Source organism: Homalodisca vitripennis, chromosome 5 (genome assembly GCF_021130785.1).
Source record: "Homalodisca vitripennis isolate AUS2020 chromosome 5, UT_GWSS_2.1, whole genome shotgun sequence".
NCBI lineage: Eukaryota > Metazoa > Arthropoda > Insecta > Hemiptera > Cicadellidae > Homalodisca > Homalodisca vitripennis.
This window is the reverse complement of record NC_060211.1, coordinates 20,871,622-20,893,133: the sequence shown is the minus strand read 5'-3', so window position 1 is coordinate 20,893,133 and position 21,512 is coordinate 20,871,622. Positions and strand designations below refer to the sequence as shown.

General features: G+C 32.0%; 1 protein-coding gene across 1 annotated transcript in view; it reads left to right on the top strand.

Annotated features, from left to right (window-relative positions):
• The first annotated feature begins 10,417 nt into the window (after window positions 1-10,417).
• Window positions 10,418-21,512, top strand: part of LOC124361826 (transcription factor SUM-1) — an 89,017-nt gene continuing 77,922 nt past the window's right edge. The window contains exon 1 of the mRNA XM_046815821.1: window positions 10,418-10,781. Coding sequence (XP_046671777.1) covers window positions 10,644-10,781 — 138 coding nt within the window. The 5' untranslated portion in view covers window positions 10,418-10,643. The remainder of the gene's footprint in view (window positions 10,782-21,512) is intronic.

Sequence of the window (21,512 nt, the reverse complement as noted above, 5' to 3'; positions counted from 1 at the left end):
TATATGTAACTAAAATTGAAATAGTTTGGCGCAATACATTAAATATTGTGTCAGGTTTAACCATCCAGAGCCTTTTAATATGATACATTACATATATGAGATTAAAATGTTTTATTTAAACCGAAAAATCAACCTGTTATTTGAACACTGCCGTTTCTATGGACATAAAATGAAAATATAAAGGCATTCAGTTTTATTTGTTTTTTTGTCAGATAATTATATTTTTGTATTATGACAAAATGCTAGTTTGCACATTTGCTACTGAAGGGAACAGTTGCTGAAGGTGTGGCACTCGTAACATCATACACTGCGCTCCTTGGTAGCCAAATTAACATTTTATACTGATAGCTAAAGTTGTCCTGGTATATAACATTTAAATCGGCACAGCTAAAATAAAATAATTATGTTTTGAATAATGTAATTTCAATAATGAAACTGTTTCTAGTCTAGGACAGGCGTGTAATGGAAATTATTAAACAGTGGGGGGATTGTTGATGCCAGTAAGTTGGAAAATAGATAAACACTTCTGATCGAACATTCAATCGATTTTAAAGGTAAAAATAAAAAATGTATAACAATTTATTGCCTATAAAATTACTAATTGCACATTTTAATTTTCAAACTGTACACAGAAGTCTGTACAGTAAATGTATAATTATAAATATTTTTATTCTTCTATACAATTAAATCTAAGATTATCTAGTTTACAAATCAGTTTTGAAAATTAAAGGAAAGTCTTAAAATAAATTTGTTCACAGGGGGCCAGCAGGTAAATTTCACAACATTTTCATGTTACATTAACAATAGTACATTGCTACTGGTGCATACAATGTAATTTTGTAGTATGTTACATATATTTAAAACTATTGTGTAAAATAACTGAATTAAATAGGTTTTCTGCTTCTATTCATCAAGTTTTGGAGTGATTTAGTCTATGAAAATAAACTCGGTTCAAAATTAAAAAAATAAAGAAAAACTAGCTGTTTCCCGCGGCTTCGCACGCGTCTCTTAAGCTTTGCCCGTATATTTCTTTGCCTTCAAATAGTGTTTGGATATTTTAATATACGTAACTACTGTGTTGTAATTGCAGTTTATAATGTGCAGGCGCTTTGATAACTTTTATATCTTGCAGTACAGCCTGGTGGTTAGTTACATCAATGGGCATTGCGTATAAACCTTCTACATAGAAAAATACAAATTTTCATAGTGATCGGTCCAATAGTTTTCTGAGTCTATAAAGGACAAACACACAAACATTCATTTTTATATATTATGATTGCAGAAACAGTTTAAACAAAATTTGTCGTTTCTCTTAAGCTTACTCTATGCTTTAAAACTATAAGTGTAAAGAAATTTTATATATAAATATATTTTTTGTCGCATTATATATGTTTACAAAGAACAGCTGATTAAAAATTTGAAAAGACTCTTTCACTTAATAACATATGTTTGCTGCAATGCATTTCTTACGGGTATTTCTGTAACCAGTGGGGCGGAATCCTGAATCGGGAAAGGGATAAAAAGTATCCTATAACCTTCTACAGATCAAGACGAACAAATTAAAAAAAAAATTAGGCGAATCCGTCCAGCCGTGTGTGAGTGATGCTGTTACACACGAACAGTTTCATTTATATATATATATATATATATAGATAGATTTGTTTCCAGTTGGTGCTGCTCCGTGGTGGCCAAGTTTGGAACTAATCCTGACACGTTTAGTCTCAACGTTTAACGGCACAGTGCTATTCCATGTAGCCTTAGAGAAATTACTATTTATTAGTAGTAATAGCTTTGATTTCAAAATAAAATAGACGTATTCATATGTAGATTATGAGGTATAGCATTTCTTTGAGGCGGTTTGTTGATAACGCTTCTGTACCTTTCGCCAAGGGTCGTAATTCATTTTGAATCTCTGGTAAAATTCTCATTCTGATGAATTACATGTCAATATGAGATCTTTTTGTTATTACAAGAGTCTAATCAGTATGACATGCTTGATGCTTTTCTGTAGGTTAATGTAATTATTACTTCCGTTTCTTTCGTTTGCCGTTATATATTGTGCGCAACCCGTATGCTTTAGCTGACAACAGATTTAAGCGTTTGATGACGTATCTTCTCATAGATATTATGAAAGTGGTAGGAGCAATTGTGGAGCATCAGATGTTTTTATATTTTATATACTGCGGTAAACCATCAGCCAATTCAAAATCGAGGTACACCTAGCGCTCCGTGCGGCGTATACAACTAACACCCATAGTCGAAGAAGAAGAAAGTACCCTGCCATGATTACACGGATGTTTAGAAAAGATTATTAATTAATTTAATATGTTCACGTTTTTGTACTAATCTTGTTAAACGCGGTAAGACGCTTGGGCTATAGATTGAGCTAAATTTGGTAACGTCCTACAGTCAACAGAAGCTAGCATCCTATCGTACATTTCTCGACTTGGTTTCCCACACCAAGACCTTCGTTTACCGCGTCTCAATCTTGAGAGCGTAAGTATCCCCAACTAATGCTGTGACCTAATCATTACAGTAATTGCTTCACCAGCTGCCAGCCGGGATTGTTTGAAGTATGCAGAGAATAATGACGCATTTTTTACCAAATTTCTGTTCTATCATGTTTTAATGATCGTTGATTAATATACTCCTTGTTACTAAAGTTAATAATTTATATGACGTAGCGCCGTATATTTATAAACAAGGAGTACGCCACACTACGTGTTGCGTAGCATCCTTAGCTGAAGTTGTATGCGAAGTCTATAGCTCGTTTCATGATTGACAGTTTGAATGATAGACAATCCGGCAAACAAAAGAGAAATTCAGCCACTGAGTAGGCTTCAACGACGTTCAGCCAAATTCCATGGTTGAATTTGCAACAGCATAGAACTCATTCTTGTCTATGTAGAAATGAAGTTTCATGGGAAATTGCAAAAGAAAAAATGAATTCTTTTTTCTGATATCCACATAACAATTCACATTTTGTTTTGTACATTAAATTGGGGTTTAAAAATTATAAAATTATTATCAGTGTTCATACCGAGTCACCATAAAAATATATTTGATACCTTGCGATAATTAGAGTACACGTGTTAATATGTTACAAATTAAAATCTCATATGAGCATACTGAGTTTGTTTAAAAATTTATTTGTTCTGCTATTTTCTCGTTGCCATCATGGTTACCCATAAGACCAATGTAAAAATATTCACTAACGCTCACCAAATCCTATGGAGTGGCATGCACCATCATTGAACTCAGCATTCATCATATAAAAATATCGTGCGGATGGACAGACAGACAGAAATAATCTTTTTTCCAGCCTCATAAGTGATAGGCTTTGCTAACGCGCAGCCAATAAAATTGACTTTTTGCTGACTTAAATAAGAGTTTCTCCTAGCTTGCCTAAGGGAAAAATTACTCAATAAAAACTTAGACTGTTTTTATGTTTAATTCAGCGCAAACTGCTGTACAAACATATATGTAGACTAATATTGTAAATATTTTAAACGACTTAGAAGGTAATTCTTTTACCTGCCATAGCTGGTCGAGAGCCCTCATGAGAAATGGTCAAATGTATTAAAACAACAGTACAACTTCTTCTTGCACCCAAGGTGTTAGCTGGCCGTGCAGGATCATTGCAACACCGCGTACTCGAATGTTTTTGACAATTTACATTTCAATGAGCAAGCGCCGGCCGCGGTTAATTACTAAACTCGGTTCAATGAAACCGTTGTTAAAAATTACAGTTTTGAATGTTGGTTTAAGAAATTACCCTTCCAAGATAATAACTGTATGAGCTCCATAACATCATGACCAATGCTGAATGTTTTGCATTGCCAACGAAAAGAATTTGGCGAAATTTTGTCTCTACAACACAGAAGGCAAATTCAGGAAAACTTTAGTTATTTGTATAAGATTTGTGCATTTTTTCAAAACTAAATCTGGACTATTGTTATCGATGCTACAAATCAATGATCACCAATTAAAAATGTGTTTGGGTTTTCATCGGCAAGTTTATGATTCTTTACTTCTTTCCATAAACAACAGGATTGTTTTAGGTGAATTTTAGGGAATTGAATATTTTGAATTAATAGTAAAATAAAACTAACTGTAAAAATATAAAATTGGTTAAATTTTTCACTAAAACAGCATTTCAAACTTAAGTGAACAAAATTAAGTCTATGAGTTATTAAATATTACAGTAATTTGGACTTTTCTTCGTGGGAGACGGTGAGATGAAAGAAAATAACCTTTTTATGTCGAATTTCCGAGTTTCAACCAACAGCTAAAAAAACAAACATACCTAATTAAGATCAAAATTGCGAAGTAAAAATATCGTTGTACATGTTACTTTTTGTTTGAGAATTATAAAAAACAAAGATAGTATATACATTTTTGTTTTAATCGTGTACTTTGCTTATTCAGAAATGTAGAAATGTATACAGAGCAATTTTGGGCTTTGGATAATGGAAGCTATATTTAAGAGTTTTCTATAAAATTGAGAATATTTGGATTTATTGAGTTTATATAATGAAATATCCACACTAGAGCCCGTTTTCACATATAATACAATTTCCATAAATTTGTATAAAATTTTCTCTTTATGAACTCCGGTTCTGACTGATCTAATTGTATGAAAACTTTAGACTCTCAAAAGGAAAAAAAAATTAAATACTTCGTAATTTATAGTGTACTCATTTGTTCGTTCATGACATTTAAAACAGTAATATAGCGTGTTAAAAATGGCTATAGACAAATGTTTTTTTTTTCTTTTAAGAACAGATTTTGACTTATTCAAAATCCAAGAGGAACTGATTTTGAATTGTTGTAGTTTAAAAAGCTTTCTTTTTCGCTGCTTAGCATCAACTAAGGAACATGCGTTGTACATGTGTATATGTGTATGTGTATGTGTGTGAGAAGTGCGCGCGCCGCTCCATGTGGGGCGGAGTTGTCCCTAGCCAATGCTGTAGTCACAACACCATAAACCTCGGCAACACATCTGGCACAGCTCACAGCATATTACCAGGCCCGTAGCTAGGCCCTTGGAGGCCCCGGGGCAGAAAGTCCATTCGGGGCCCCCCTTTGTTATATATTTCGCACTTTTTTTAATTAATAGATATAAGCATACAGTAATTGGATCTTTAGGCTTAGAATTTATGTGCATTTTTTTTATTATTATCCTATTATTATTATTATTACCTTTTTTTCTTATTAAATCTATAATACTTAATTGTTTGCTTAAACTATGTTTACAAATTTCTACGGTAAGTCATAAACTGGTAATGATTTTATATGCAAATTTGTATGACTCCTGGCCCTGGTGCCATTAGTTTGGTTTTTAGAGCCATTATTTTTTCAGCTTACCATTGTGATTGGTATTCTATTTATAGTGCTGAAAGGAAAATGAAAAACATAATTATTTTTTCAAATTTTATTCACAATAGATAATAAATAAATAAAGACATAAGTGCTGATGTCTTAAAACTTTTTAGTCTCTTCTTAGGCCTACATCCAAGCAATGTAGTTTTGTAGATAAACATACAAGTAATATCATTAATTATGTAATACCTTTGAATACACAACTTTTGGTGTTAGTTTACCATCAACATAACATAACCTTATCCGGGCTGTCTGTCACTAGCTCACTAGTCGTAGTCACTCTCACTGTCGTCTGTCAGCTGTGGCAGAGGCAGTCGGTAGACGGAGCCGTCTACGTCACGTCGACGTCAGGACGAGTTTATTACTGTTGGGGATGGGGGAGTAAGGTGAACTAAAAGTGCAAACTGCATTTCTTTAATTGCGTAACAACTGACAGGCTGATTGATAGTCTGTCTATTTTTGTTACGAAATCTCTGTGAGAACAATATCTGTCCATTATTTTATATTGAAAAGCTATTTAAATATTTTTTTTATAAAGACATTTTGATGATTCGATGAAATATCCCTACGACCCTACAGTAATCAATAAATTTCACATAAACTTTAATTTCATTTTCAAATTTTCCACCTTCATTTGGGGGCCCCCCTGGCCGGGGGCCCCGGGGCAATGCCCCGGTTGCCCCAGCCTAGCTACGGGCCTGCATATTACATTACTCTGGGGGTTGGGTTGGGGGAGGATAAAATATATTAAAACAAGTCGTATACTCTAGAGTATGGATTGCTTTCAAATATTTCTTTACTAATGTGTGTTTTTTTTTGCAGTGGACACCAAATACTGCATTTAAGTTTTTAATTATTAAAGCTCTAGCGTGTTTTAAAACTGCCAAAGTACTTAAAATACAGTGTTCCGTAAATTTCGACATTTTTTTTCAAAAACGGCCGCTATTTTGAAACGGATTGAGTTAAGTGAATTCTGTTCGTTTAATGATTTCTTTATAACACGATCTGTAAAATAATCACAAACTGATTATAGTGGAACTGAAAACGTAGTGGAAATTTAAGAACGTTTAAATAAAACGTAGTGGAAATTTAAGAACGTTTAAATAAAACGTAGTGGAAAGTTAAGAACGTTTAAATAAAACGTAGTGGACATTTAAGAACGTTTAAATAAAACGTAGTGGAAATTTAAGAACGTTTAAATAAAACGTAGTGGAAAGTTAATAATATGATACAAACTTTTGAAAGGCAGAGTACAGACATACAGGGTGAATAAAAAGCCAGGATCTCCCTCTTTTTTTCTAAAGTTTATATAAGGAGATATCCTTTGGGTAGTGATGCAATGTGGAAAGGAAGTTTCATTTGATGATTTTGACAAATCTTTATTTCCTTAAACAATGCGTGGTTTTGGGGGCAACTCAAAATTTTCAAATGTAAACCTCTCTCAAGTGACAACTAATTTTAAAGATCATAAACAAACTTAAAGAATGATCAAACCTAGAGATCGCTATCTCTTTCCAATCCAAAATAAAAGGTTGTCAAAGTTGTAATAAATTTACAACTTACATAAATTTTCTTTGGGTTAAGATACTACTTGCGTGGAAACCGGTTTATTGTCGTTTGTGTTTGACCTGAATCATTTAGGAATGCAATGGACGAAGAATCCAATGAAGATTAGGAAGTACACTGATAAGAAGTTTATTTACCACGGATTAACACGTTCAATTTCACAGCTTATATTATTAGAAGTTATAGTATTGCTCTCAATATGAACCTGATTTGGTTGAGAGAGTGCTGTTTTCAATAAATAAAACAATACGGTATATTTTACATTATGACGAACCTTTTGTAGATTTACGGTTTTCTAGTATCCTACACCGGTTCTACATAGTAAGTATTAGATCATACATTGAGACATAAGATATCACGGAAAGATCAATAAGTATATTTCCATATATTACAGAATGTATGTAATATATGTAATCATCGTATAAATAATTTGAAATTTTGAACGAATGCTAGCATAATCTTGAATAGTCTTTACATTTCAAGGCAAACATATTATATCTAATTGAATTTTTCGTTCTATATCAATGATATGCTGCTTTATCCTATGCTGTCTGTTATGATGATATTTATTATACATGATATGCAATGAAATATAATGCTTTATTCGCCATTAAGTATATTAAAAGAGTTATGACTTTTCCTATGACCAAGGCAGTCGGGTATTTTCAGTTGCTTTTATTTTTTGGTATTATATTTTGGGGACATATTAGTTACAGCGACAAAATCTTTATTCTGCAAAAAAGAGCAGTACTTACTATTGCCATAACTAATTTTAGACAGTATGCCGCTTATTCTGCAAACAGTTTAAAATTTTAACATTGTCTGTTCTCTGCATTTTAGAATTAGCTGTATTTGTAAAATAAACATAAATCCAGTTTTATAAAACTCAATCATCAACATGATTACAGTACAAGAAACAAAAACAAGTTCCATTACCCTTCTCATCGTCTCACTCTTTTAAAAACTGGACCATTTCATAAAGGAATTACATTATTTCACAATTTATCTCCAAATTTTATTTTAGAAGAGAATTCCAGAATTTTTAGAACGCGACTTGAAAAATTGTTATAAAACTGTATTTCATAATGTTAACGATCACTGGTATTATAAATTGTTAAAATATAATAATAGTATAAATGTTGTATTAGATACTGAAAATGACGTGTTATATGTTTACATTTGCGTTGCAACATCTATTATAAACCTATGTAACAAATAAATAAATAAATAATTAATAAATATGTCTGAGTTGTGTTTTAGTTTAACGTAAATCGCTATGCCAATTCTTATCAGATCCGGTTAGCGTAGGAAATAACCAATCCGGGAAAATTACCTGCGACATGTTCATCGTAAATGTATTGTAATGTTAATGTTAATGTATTGTAAGTATGTCGATTTGTTGTTAATGCCTCATGCCTGCAACACACAACTTACTGAGTTCAAAATACGTGTCCGGTATGATAATACAGGAGCTATAAAATATGCAAAACACTGGCGTACGCGTATGGGTTTTTTTATTGAATATCGACGGAGATGTGGAGACGTTTTTCACACCATACCACAACACTTACATCACTATTCATCTTTGAAACAGTCGTGTTTGCAAAATTTGATCGTGTATCGGTCATTGATGGATGCGATACACGGGCACGACATATGATCACGTGTGAACCTCCGACAGACACCGCACCAGTCGGCTTTGGCTGCAGATTTGCCTTTTAATGTCGTCGCCAGAAATTTTCAGAGGCTTCCTGATTGCCTAAAGTGTACCCAAAACAAATCGGAATTCAAGAAAAAATTAAGCAAAAACTTGGTGGCGGGGTGCTTTTACTCAGTGGGAGAGTTATTAGCGTAGATGTGTTACATTAGCGCTTTAAACCTTATTCTCTTAATTTGATTCCTCTTCTTAGGCTGATTTCTTTTATCATTGAATAAATCTAAGACAATTGTTGTTTTAACTATTGACTTTGTTATAATAATAATTGTAAGATATTGACACTGTCGTACAACTTGTAATTGTCACACGACAATAAATGTGTTTGTATTTTTGCGCTAGTGGTAACAAAACGCAAGAAAACAGTTGTTTTGTTTAGGCTGATTTCTTTTATCATTGAATAAATCTGACTCTAGTTGTTTTAACTATTGACTTTGTTATAAAAATTGTAAGATATTGACACTGTCGTAAAACTTGTAATAAAACTGTCACACGACAGTAAATGTGTTTGTAATTTTGCGCCGGTGGTAAGAACACGCAAGAAAACAGTTGTTTAGGGCGATGTCTTTTTTCATTGAATAAAACTAAGACTCTTGTTGTTTTTAACTATTGACTTTGTTATAGCAATTGTAAGATATTGACACTGTTATACAACTTGTAATTGTCACACGACAATACATGTGTTTGCATTTTGCGCCAGTGGTAAGAACACGCAAGAAAATCGTTATTTAGGTTGATTTCTTTTATCATTGAGTAAATCTAAGACTTGTTGTTTTTAACTATTGGCTTTGATAAAACAATTGTCAGATATTGCCAATGTTATACAACTTATAATTGTCACACGACAATAAATGTAATTTTATTTTTGCACTAGTTGTAACAACAAGCAAGAAAAATGTTTTTTTAGGCTGATTTATATAATACTCTTGTTGTTTTAACTATTGACTTCTTTTATAACAATTGTATGATATTATACACTGTCATACAACTTGTAATTGTCACACGGCAATAAATGTATTTTTATTTTTGCACCAGTTGTAACAACAAGCAAGAAAAATGTTGTTTAGGGTGATGTCTTTTATCATTTAATAAATCTAAGACCCATGCTGTTTTTTTAATTATTGACTTTGTTATAGCAATTGTAAGATATCGACACTGTCTTTCAACTTGTAATTGTCACACGGCAATAAATGTGTTTTTATTTTCGCGCCAGTGTTAAGAAAAAGCAAATTAACAGTGTTGTTTAGGCTGATTACTTTTGTTATTGCTAAATCTAACACTCGCGTTGTTTTTAACTCCTTTGTTATAACAATTGTAAGATATTGAAATTGCCATACAACTTGTAGTATTATGACAATAAATGCGTTTGTATTTTTGCGCCAGTGGTAAGAACACGCAAGAAAACAGTTGTTTTAGGCTGATTTATCTAAGACTCTTGTTGTTTTTAACTATTGACATTTTTATAACAATTGTATGATATTGTACACTGTCGTACAACTTGTAAATGTCACACGAAAATAAATGTATTTGTATTTTTTCGGCAGTGGTAAAAAAACGCATAAAATTCAAAATAAAACGTTGTAGTTTTATTTTTTTAATTTTTTTATATCTGATTACATGAAAAGAACAACAGTTGTAGTTGTGCGATTGGGATAAAGACTACACTCGCGTGAAGCCTGAAGTAAATCGCAATACTGGTGAATCCCGCCTCTGGGGATGAGGGCGGAGCCACAGATTCTATTTTAAAAGGCGACGTGAAGCGGCCAGTGTCGGGGCGGCCCTAGTGCGTGTCACACGCGTGTCAAGTGTCGTGTCAGGCGTGCGTGTTGCGTGCCGTGTCGAGCGTAGCGAACGGGTGCCGTCTTCCCAATATTTCTGGTTGTAAACCCACTAGAGTGCACAGGTTTTTAAACATGCTAAAAATATTTATTCCTGCAGAGTTCTAGGACTTGATTGTTCCGGGTGGTAAACATCAGTGAGGATGCTTCAGAATAAGTTCTCTAAGGCGGGACTGACTCCAGAGGCGGTCTGTGGGTACAGAGAGGCCGGTAGATTCTGCAGAGAGCCGGCCGCTACTTATACACCCAGGGATGCGTATAGTCAGTACGTCCCCAAACATGTAAGTATAGTAAGACTTGTACCACAGGGAGTTCAACTTATTTCTGAATTAAAAACGGCAGTTGAACGTTTTGAATTGTATTAGATTTATCACCCACCGTAGGTGATACAGTATGCACGCGCATCGGCGTGGGTAATTCTCACGGAAAATTGTCTTCTTCATTACGACAGATATCAAATAAATAAAAATTAAAAAATAAATTAATAATAATACAAAAAAGTTGCTAGTAAAAATTAAAACATTTTAGCGCATTATTGCTAATCATAAACATTGGTGTCATTTTTAATCATTAAACAGTTATAAAATAGTTTTCCTTTAATATTTAATTTAAACACGAACTGTTCTTTGACACTTTAATACATAACATTTAAACATTTAAATACATGTTATTAGTTATTGGATTCATGTATTCTGTTCCATTTAAATATTAGTTTACAGGATTTTGTACAAAATTGTGTTCTTTTGAATTGGAATCAGTTGGATTGAAGCTGTTACATGTCGGCTTATGTCTAGGAACCGGATGTTAGGAGGGTCTTGGAGCTTCTTAGTAATATTCCATAAGAGCGACTCGACCGGATGTAATAAAAAGGTAGATTTAGCTAAAAAGTTTATCAAAACTTCTACCGAGAGTCAAATAGCTTAACGTAGTTTATCTAACTTGAACATTCTCGCAAAGTCAAAATGAAGCTTCAGTTCACGCTCGTGGCATAAATCAGTAGACCTAACCACTCAAAATGACTTCATCACTCATTAGTTTCCCTGTGTTTTAGCTATGTACAGCTCTAACTGACGAAAAACACAGTGAACATGCATTGTTTAATGAATTGAAGGCTATAAAATGCATCGTTTTCCATGCGCAATACCACAAGTTTACACTTAGTTCAAAATTCCCAAACATCATCGTAACACTTTTATGCTGTAAAATCAGTAGGATAGATACATTGATCTTGAAAATGATCACTTTTAGGAGTGGTAAATAAATGGTTACTGGTACAATTGATTAACAAAAGTCAAAAGAAAACTTAGTTATTGCATTGAAGCACCGCTCTCCCACAAACTCAGGAGATAGAGAAGATTTCAAAATATTCCAAACATAAACCAGCACTAAGAAACAAATGAACTAAATATCCAACTACGCGTGCGGGTTTGTTCTACGCCTGGATTCTTTTGCCCTTAAAATGTCTAACTGGGTCTAGATTTCGCCATCAGAAAGTTCTATTAAAGCTTCTGTTATTTATGATTGAAAAAAATCAAGGTTACATTCGTCATTTATACCAATTTATTATTCATAATAACAGAACCCTTTTCTGCTTGCCTTTAAATTCTTTTTTATAACGCAATACTAAAACGGTTTACTGATTTTTTACCAATTTGCTACATACAGAGTGTAAATAACTATAGTCACAGTTTGTTTATTAGCTGAGCGTTAGCGAAGCTTCACTCGGTTAGAAACATTTCATTTTTGTCTGTATGTCTATCCGCACAATATTTCGAAAATGGATTGACATGTAGGCTTCAAATTTTTCATGAAACTTCATTTCTATACCAAAGCTGGATATGACGTTGTTTATGGTACATGTCACTCCATTGGATTGGCTGAGCGTTAACTAATTATGTTTACATTGGTCTTATGGTCAACTATAATGACAACGAGAAAAGAACAGAATAAGTCAATTTGTAACATATTGAAGGGATAGGATCTGGGGTCAGTGAGAGTGTGCTTGAGTTGAATGTGTGGAAGTGTAGGTTTGGGTGCATGTGCGAATGCTTTAACGTTGGAATGGGTGAAAACTATTTACAAAATGATTTACTGCATTTACAATGAAATGTAAAATTGTAAAAATGCAATAAAATATGATTTGATTTGAAGTGTTAAAAGTCTTAAAACAAGATTAATAATACACCAACATTAAAGTTGGATGCCGTTGCATCTACGTAGTGACTTTTTCGGTTCTTTTAACCAGTCTGGATTTAAAGATTTATGCTTGGTTTTTATGACATACAACTTTATTCTTTTGTTAAATTACACTGTGGTGAGATTGCACAAGTTTTAATCTAATTTTTTTAGATTGTTAGTATCATTTTAAAACGTAGTGCTCTATTGTAACATATAACAATGGCAAATGTCCAAAATCTTATAATTCTGTATACTTTACATTACATATACGTTGATGATTCTCTTTTTCTTTTTCTACTTTTTGGAGCAAGACAAAATGAGGTTTTAACTCACAATTTTCAAGTGAGATATACACGTACGTGCAAAATTAACAATGTCATATGATTGCAATCATATGATACTGCACTACAAAAACATAAAGATAAAAACCCTGTGAATCCAAACTAGAAGCATCTAAAATATTCCAAAGAGCAAAAAATAAATTTTGTTTTCTAAGGAGAATTTTTCAAATCTAACCCTTTTTGCAGTTATTATGGGGAGATCATTTTCTATAATAATAGCTATAATACTCGATTAAATGGTTTTTTTTAATTATAATACATCTCCCTTGTTTGTTGGAGTTGGAACATGGTGGTAACAGAAAACTACACTATTCTGTTATCTCATAGCTTAATCAGACCACAGTTGAAACTCGCAGCCGAAACGGCACCTTCAAACTCAATTTTCTCGAAAAATGGTCCATAATTTATAAAGTGTATATGGTATTAAAAAGTTATTAATTTGTATGCTGAATTCAATGAATGAAAGCAATATTTTCGAACTGGACACATATCCAGCTGTCAGCATAAAATTGCCTTTTCAAAGGCAAAATTCGTTTTCAAAAATATTCTTTAGAATCCTAGATGAATTTTTACTATCCGAAACTTATAAAAACCTACATTTTTTTTGTACAAATATGTACTAAAAGTATATGTATAATTTGTATATTTTAGTACCTCAATATTTTAGGTATTAATTAGAAATGTGAATGTTTTTAACACTGCATCACCTCCACCGGTGGATCCGGTCCTGGTATAACTCAACGTTTCGATGATTGGAATCTATCCTCTTCGCCAGGTGGGGGGAGGTATTAATACATACAAGAGGATACATTCCAATCCTCGAAACGTTGTGTTATACCTTTTATAACCTATAACGATGGAAAATGTCCGAAATCCTGTGATCCTTTCCTAACCGTCTATCGTCAATAACCAAACAAACTTCAAACCCAAATTTATACAGTGCACAGAGTACTTAATCAATTATTAATTTAAAATAAACTCTCCAATAATGTAGGTTTTTATTTTTGTGAGGCCTTTCGTACTCAATGAGAATATCTTCACAAGTTATGTGGGTCTGAAGATGTTTTACCACCACACCCAACATAAATTAGAAATACAAAAATGGTTTTATATGTACTAAAACTCTGATTTATTGCATTTGTACGTAGCTAGGTCGAAGATAGTGTCAATTATGTAAGTGAATTTTTAAGGCAGTTTATCAGAAGTACTAATAGGATGTATATGTAGTGTGACTGGGGGAAAAAACTTCACTCCGCATTTAACCATTTGCGGCAAAATTCTCGTTCAAAGACATTCCATATGAATACAATGAGTGCAGTTTCAAGACACTAGAAATTGTAGAACTTTATAAAGTGAGATTTATCATGAAGCTAAAAACAAAAATCGAATTTGTGATGTTCAAATTTGTAAAAAAGTAAGTGTCTTAAAAACAATAATTCTCTCACTTCAGACCACTCCTGTCCATAAAATCTGTAAAAACATACTTTTTTGAGAGTACAGCCAAAATGAACACAAATATGTTATCTTTAAACAACGCTGTAAAACACACGTAAAACAAAGACGGGCTTTGTGGTTTACAATATTACATGTAAAATTACGAAATAGTGGTACTGAAATTATTAAAGAATGTAGAAATAAATCTTAATTCATCGAGTGGAAATTGTCAATAAAAACCGCGTAAGCCTGATGACTGATGTAACTGTACAAGTTTGTTTTGCTTGAAGTTTATTTTTGACGATGGAAGGATTGTGAAGGAAACAGGATTTTTCTTGACATTTGCCATCGTTTAGTGATACAACAAAATCAGTAACGCTACGTTTACCGAGATCAGCAATCTGATCTTCTTCAGGTAAATAACTAACCTAACACATAATTACAAACTAGGTTAAAATAAACAAATCGTAGCCAGAACATTGTGAAACGCATAAGTTAGGAATCGCAACCACCATGTTGTGTGTCAACATCACTAACTTTAAAACATGCACTTAATAAAAAAAAAAAACATAACACTAATCATTCAAATTGAACTACAGAATGCAGGTCAAAATAGGTCAGTATTCGCTGACCAACCACCTACAACTGACCAGGTATGATTTGTTTATTTTAACGTAGTTTGTAATTATGTGTTAGGTTAGTTATTTACCTGAAGAAGAGATCAGATCGCAGATCTCAAAACGTATTGTTACTGTACTGATTTTTTTGTATCGCTGTACGATGGAAAATGTCCGGAAAAATCCTGTTTCCGTAACCGTGCACTTATTATTTACTGTTATAGAATCAAAGGGATTGTGTAAACATGCTTCTTAGGAAGATGGTAGTAAATAAACATTTATTCGCAAACTTCAAAGGATTAGCAATTGAAAGAAAAATTAGGAAACAGAATATTATAAAAGCACCGTGATAAAATCGGCCTAATAAAACCACTTAAGGAAGTAACTGTTAATCTTTTTAGTAAGTCTTCATGATAACGTAAAATCTGGAACACACGAAAAATTGTACTAGCTACTAATAAAAGTAAAAGTTTTAAAATATGGAATATTAAAGAAAAATGATTGAATTGTCAACGAATGAGACTTCTTCATGGGCTACTTGATAAAATACATAAAGTAAGAACTAAAACCATTAGTTTTACAACGCAATTCTTAATTGCTACTGATATAATTAGTCATTCTTCATGGGCTAGTTGATAACCTACATAAGGTGAGAACTAAAAACATTGGTTTTTAAAAACGCAATTCTTAATTGTTACTGATATAATTAGTTAGCCAGTGATCAATTTGGCCGAAATTCATTTGTATTTTGACTGTAATATTGCTGATTGTACGTGTTAATAGGAGATCATGTCTGAGGAATAAAAAGATGTCGTATAAAAGTATCGTAAATACCATCAAGAATATGACAAAGAATTTGTGTGTGGAACAATTGACATTTGAATTTGGAGTGATTGAGGCAACGAAAACCTTCTATAAACAAAAAAGATGTCACTTTGGTTATGCGGAATTTTACATGTTCCTCAGCGAAGTCTCTTAGGTAACTTTGAAGATGAGTATTTCAAAGACACTTCTACTGTTCGTAGAAGTCTTGAACAAATACGATATATAACATAAGTCACACCACAAATTAAATGAAAAAGAATCAGACCAAAGACATAAATACCTACTGGTAAAATATTTGAGCATAGTTTATTTGAATCGATTCACAATTATCTATGTATGCAATTTTGATAAAGTAAAGTGAAATTTTATCTCCCAAATAATTTTGAACACTGTATATACATGTCCTTAACTTGGGACGAAATGTTGATATTTTATTTAAGTAGTTTCTTGCGAGATATCATCAGCAATGATTTACTTTCGATCAAAATTAGAAACTAAAATATTTTATCACACGCTGAGGATTCTATTTTACGTGTAAAACAAAAAATTCCCTATTTTTTCTTTTGGGGGCACCCTGGGTCTAGTTACTGCAGCCATCTGGCGGTTTGCCCGTGTACTCGTGTACGCGTCTCGCATAGAGGTCTGTCAATGGTACGTAATTCACAAAGTACCATTTTCAAGGACATTTTTAATTGTAACAGTTTTATATTTTTTTAAACATTCTAAAACTAATGACGTTTTAATTTTTCAATACTAGGACTAATTTAACTATAAAATCTCCTATAGTATTAAATATTAAATGTAAAATGTTTTTCAAATTTTGTTGAATTTTAAACAATTGAAACTCTTATTTATACGATATAAATTTAGACGAAAGGTATAATTTGCAAAATAAGTATGTTTCAGCTATAGCTAGCTACAAAAGATGAAGGCTATACAAAAAGGCAACTCTTAAGATACATCTAGAATCCATAAATTTGTTTAATTAAAATTTCATTATCAGGAAAGCAAATCCATTTAACTAAAAATTAACCATTTATCTAGTGAAAAAGCGAAGGCATACTTCAAAAGGCGTTAAAAATTAAGATAAAAAAAGCTACATATTATATTGCTTTAAGAAATGCGATTGAAGTCAGTGTCTATAATTACATGTTTTGCATTATTGCATTACGTTTTAGTCCATGTCCCATTTTTGTAACGATGCTTAATAATAACCTAACTATACAGTAGGTAACTCGGGCATTATACGAATTATTCAAAATTACATCACAATTATCAGAATATATAATTTCAAGTTAATTTACAATATGTATATATTACAATTAATTAGGCATGTAGTACCATTTGAATAAATCTTGTAAGACGAAATTTTTATACAGAGAAGTCTTAATATTTAAGCACTCAAGATGGACACCTGGTTCAAAAATAGATTTCAACACTACTCTTTACTGGAGTACATTTTGGAAATGGATTTCTTTAAAAAGCAATATTTTATTATACTGCGCTCAACGGTGTATTTAGTGTTTATCGATATATCGACTAGTTGTCTATAATGCCTTTTTTTTGGTAGCACATTAAAAAGTCAGCCACACCACAATTCAAACTATTTTCAATGTGCTGAACCTGGTTTTATATCAATAAACTAAATATGACAAGAAAGGCAACATGGAATTTGCTAAGGATACAATTTAACTCAAAACAGAAAACTTTTCATAAAACATAATATCATTTTCATCACTAGAAGCAAAAGTGCCCTTCGGTACTTAACACACTCACGTATACTCCTAGCGATGGAATCATATAATGTATCATATTTTCATTTACTATCATCAAATGATATCCACGAATTACCAAGTTGCCAGTGTTATTACTGTATTTACCCATAAGGTAAAACTACAGTAAAACACAGACAATCATTTAATTATTAGATCTATAATTTCAACACTAATTGTTCGAAATTCAGCTTCATTATTCACACTCACATATCGTAGTATACTCAGCGATCGGAGAATATACTCGTACAATAACTTATATTACTGAAAATATAACTATTCCAGAGTGTATAATTTAACTTATTATACACTGTAAAATCGGGGTGAATTTATTTTTACAACCCGATTTTGTATGAAAACAAGAGTGCCAATAGATGTTTCCTTAATAACCTTTTGTGTATCAATAAAATCAGTTTTAAGTATAAATTTTGTAAATATTACGAGTATCTTATGTAGTATCTTTCCAGTGGCGAACTAAAGAAATATGAAAGCAGCTCTTGTACAACAATCAAGAACAACTTTTAACTGTTAAATAAAATTTAAATTCTCTTATTGTTCAAATATGATCAGTTATCAGTTATACATTATTTTATTATTAAATGTGTCCTTTTTAATAATACGTAGTTTCTTTACTCAACAGCTAGCGCATAGTTCATTTACCTTGATATAATTAATTTATTTGAATATGCTATAAGTTACATTTGATTTTATAAAAAATATCAGTTCTTATCTAGCGGAGATAATATATGCACGGATGCACTAATACATGTTTATTGTAAGTAAACACGACAAGGGGGAAAGTCATCTACGTTTAACATTTTATGGTACTTATGTAAATTTGTATAAAATAAAACCTATTACACAAATCTATCTTGTAAGAAATTTTACAGCAATATATTTTACAATAACAAAACTGTACAAATTAAAAACTGTACATTAAAATAATATTTTTGCCTGATGAAAATCGTTTAATAGTAAGACTGTTGTGATACCACCACGAACATTCTTATTTCGTACTTATAACAAGCGTACATACACACAAACACATGCGTCTGTTATTAGTTATGTAATTGTAGGTCGTAGTAGGTTGGTCGGCTAATGCAGACCAATTGTGACCTGTATTCTGTAGTTCAGGTTTAATAATTGGTGTTGTTGTTTTGTTTTTATTAAGTGCACGTATTAGAGTTAGTGAAGTGGACACACAACACGGTGGTTGTGATTCCTGACTTAATGCGTGTCACGACGCTCTGGTATGATTTGTTTATTTTAATTTAGATTGTAATTATGTGTTAGGTTATTTATTTACCTACCTGAAGAAGAGATCAGATTGCAGATCTAGAAACGTAGTGTTACTGATTTTGTTGTGTCACTGAACGATGGCAAATGTCTGGGAAAATCCATTTTCCATCATATCAATACTATATTTACGATCGTAGTTCCCAAGACGCCCAATATTGAGTTGCGGTACCATTTAGCTTGTTGTACTTCGGTTTAATGTTATCCTCTGTGGTTATATGCAAGTGAAACGTTCAGTTGTGTATATATTTGAGTTACACAATTATTTATGTAAGAGTTAGATTAGCTAAAGTGGCAGACTCCTTTACGCATTTCATTATTTACAATGTACTAGAATTTCCTTGTAGTATACATTCTGAAACTATCGTAACACCATCACGTTATGGTTGTCGTGAATGGGAAACAATCTCACTTTCCAATAGGAATATGTTATTGTTCGAGTCAACTCGTTATAGAAAGACCAAGTGTGGGATATTATTACATGTTGCGTGTAAACACTCCAACAAGATTCTGTTCGAGCAGCGCTTACTCACAAAGAGTGTAAAACTCATAGTGCAATGTCATATAAATACGCACTGGTGTGAAACTGCTAATGGATATCGCCGAGCGGTTCTGTCCCATTTCTCCTAATTACGCCCACACGTATGAGCCGTTCTAAAAACATACATCTCGGTTAATAAATACTACTTGGCATAACCGTTCACGTGATGTAATTATTTAATAATTGAAAGTATAAATTAATAAAAGAATAACTCAACTTACGTATTTCCTACGCGTATTTATAAAAATTCGAAATAATAATAATAATAATATTAATTTTCTCAATCAAGCATTAAAAGAGTTACATAACAATTATAACAGTATAAACTTAACTTAACCTAAATGCCAAGTCTGACCAGTACAATGCAGCCGAATATACTAATGTAACAATGATATAAAACACAAAAAAGCTTGAAGAGAAAATAAAGGTAACCTTCCAAACCTTCCAAGGCCAAGCCTGTGTGTGTGTGTGGGGGGGGGGGGGGAATTTAATTAAAAAAATGAACTACGCTTAAACAATAACACACCAATGGAAAATTTTATTATGAAAATAAAAGAAAAAACTCCCAAACATTAAACAAGTATATTGAAATTTATATTGCATTAGTCATTACTACGTTTGTCATCAACAAAGAGCTACTATGCCTATATAGAAAGGGTCATAAAACAATGAATACAATAAGAATTAGAAAAACAAAATACAAGTAAGATTACATTGCAAGCAAAGGCGTAAGGAGCTCATACTACGTTTGTTTACTAATTAATCATTCAAAAAATCTTCTACATTGCCCTTCGAAAATATCTATCTAGTTATGAAATTTCGTATTTTATCACAAAATAAATATTCAGAAACAGTGAATTAATAGACAATGCACTCATATTTTAACAGAAGATGTCAATAATCGGTAGCTTAGTCAAATAATACTTATAAAACCAAACACAGTCTGGTATGCCATTAAAAATATATTATCATGGGTATCGCACAAGGAAGAAAACAACAAGATTTGATGTACCTTCTGGACAGATATATAATAATATGTATATATATATATAACTATAAAATAAAAGAAATATCTATAACTAAACTTCGTTATTACAGTGTTTAAAACAAGAGCAGTATTAGTTTCAGTAATGTTCATAATTTATATTATACAAAGAATTAATTAAAACAAAATATTTTGTGGTTTACGAAACAAATGTTTTTAGTACTAGTTTGAAACAAATATTTGACTTTTAATTTTGGACATTGGTCTACTGCAAAAGAATAATATACATAAGTATAAGTGTAACTATCATAACAAATCCATTAAGTCTCCAAATAAAGAATATTAAAGTAAATTCGTTGAACGGAAAGTTGAATTGCTGTAAATGGAATTTAATTAGATAAACCGCATGGAGATTTTAAATCTATTACTAAATGATTTATGTGTAACAGAAAAAATATTCAAAATAGGTAAAATTTCTTTCAAGCAATATGAAATAAGCATTTCTCGGTTAATGATATGTTCATACTAGCTGTTACCCGCGGCTTCGCACGCAATTTTTTAGAACCGAAGTCCTTATAAACAGTAATTATGATGTAATATTATATAATATTTTTATATATATATATATATATATATATATATGTAATATTATATATTAATTATATACATAACGCCACAGCTGAATCTGCCTTGTAATCCCGATCAAGAAAAACACAAATCTTGGATCATACAGGTCTCGGAAACTTACTTTGGTCAAAAAACGTATATTTCCAGTCCTTGTCATATATTTCAGGTCTAAGATATTTCCAGTACCATAGTAGAGTTTGCCTTGTTGTCCTGACGAATAAAAAATGTATATACTTACATAGGACCGAGATGCCTACTTCGGTTAAAAAGTGCCTACTTAAGACCGTTTAAATTCACTTACCTACTAAGTCACAGGTTAGCTTGCCATATTGCTCCGATTAAAATACTATATACGTTCGATTATATAGTTCTCGCAAATCTATTTTGGTCAAAATC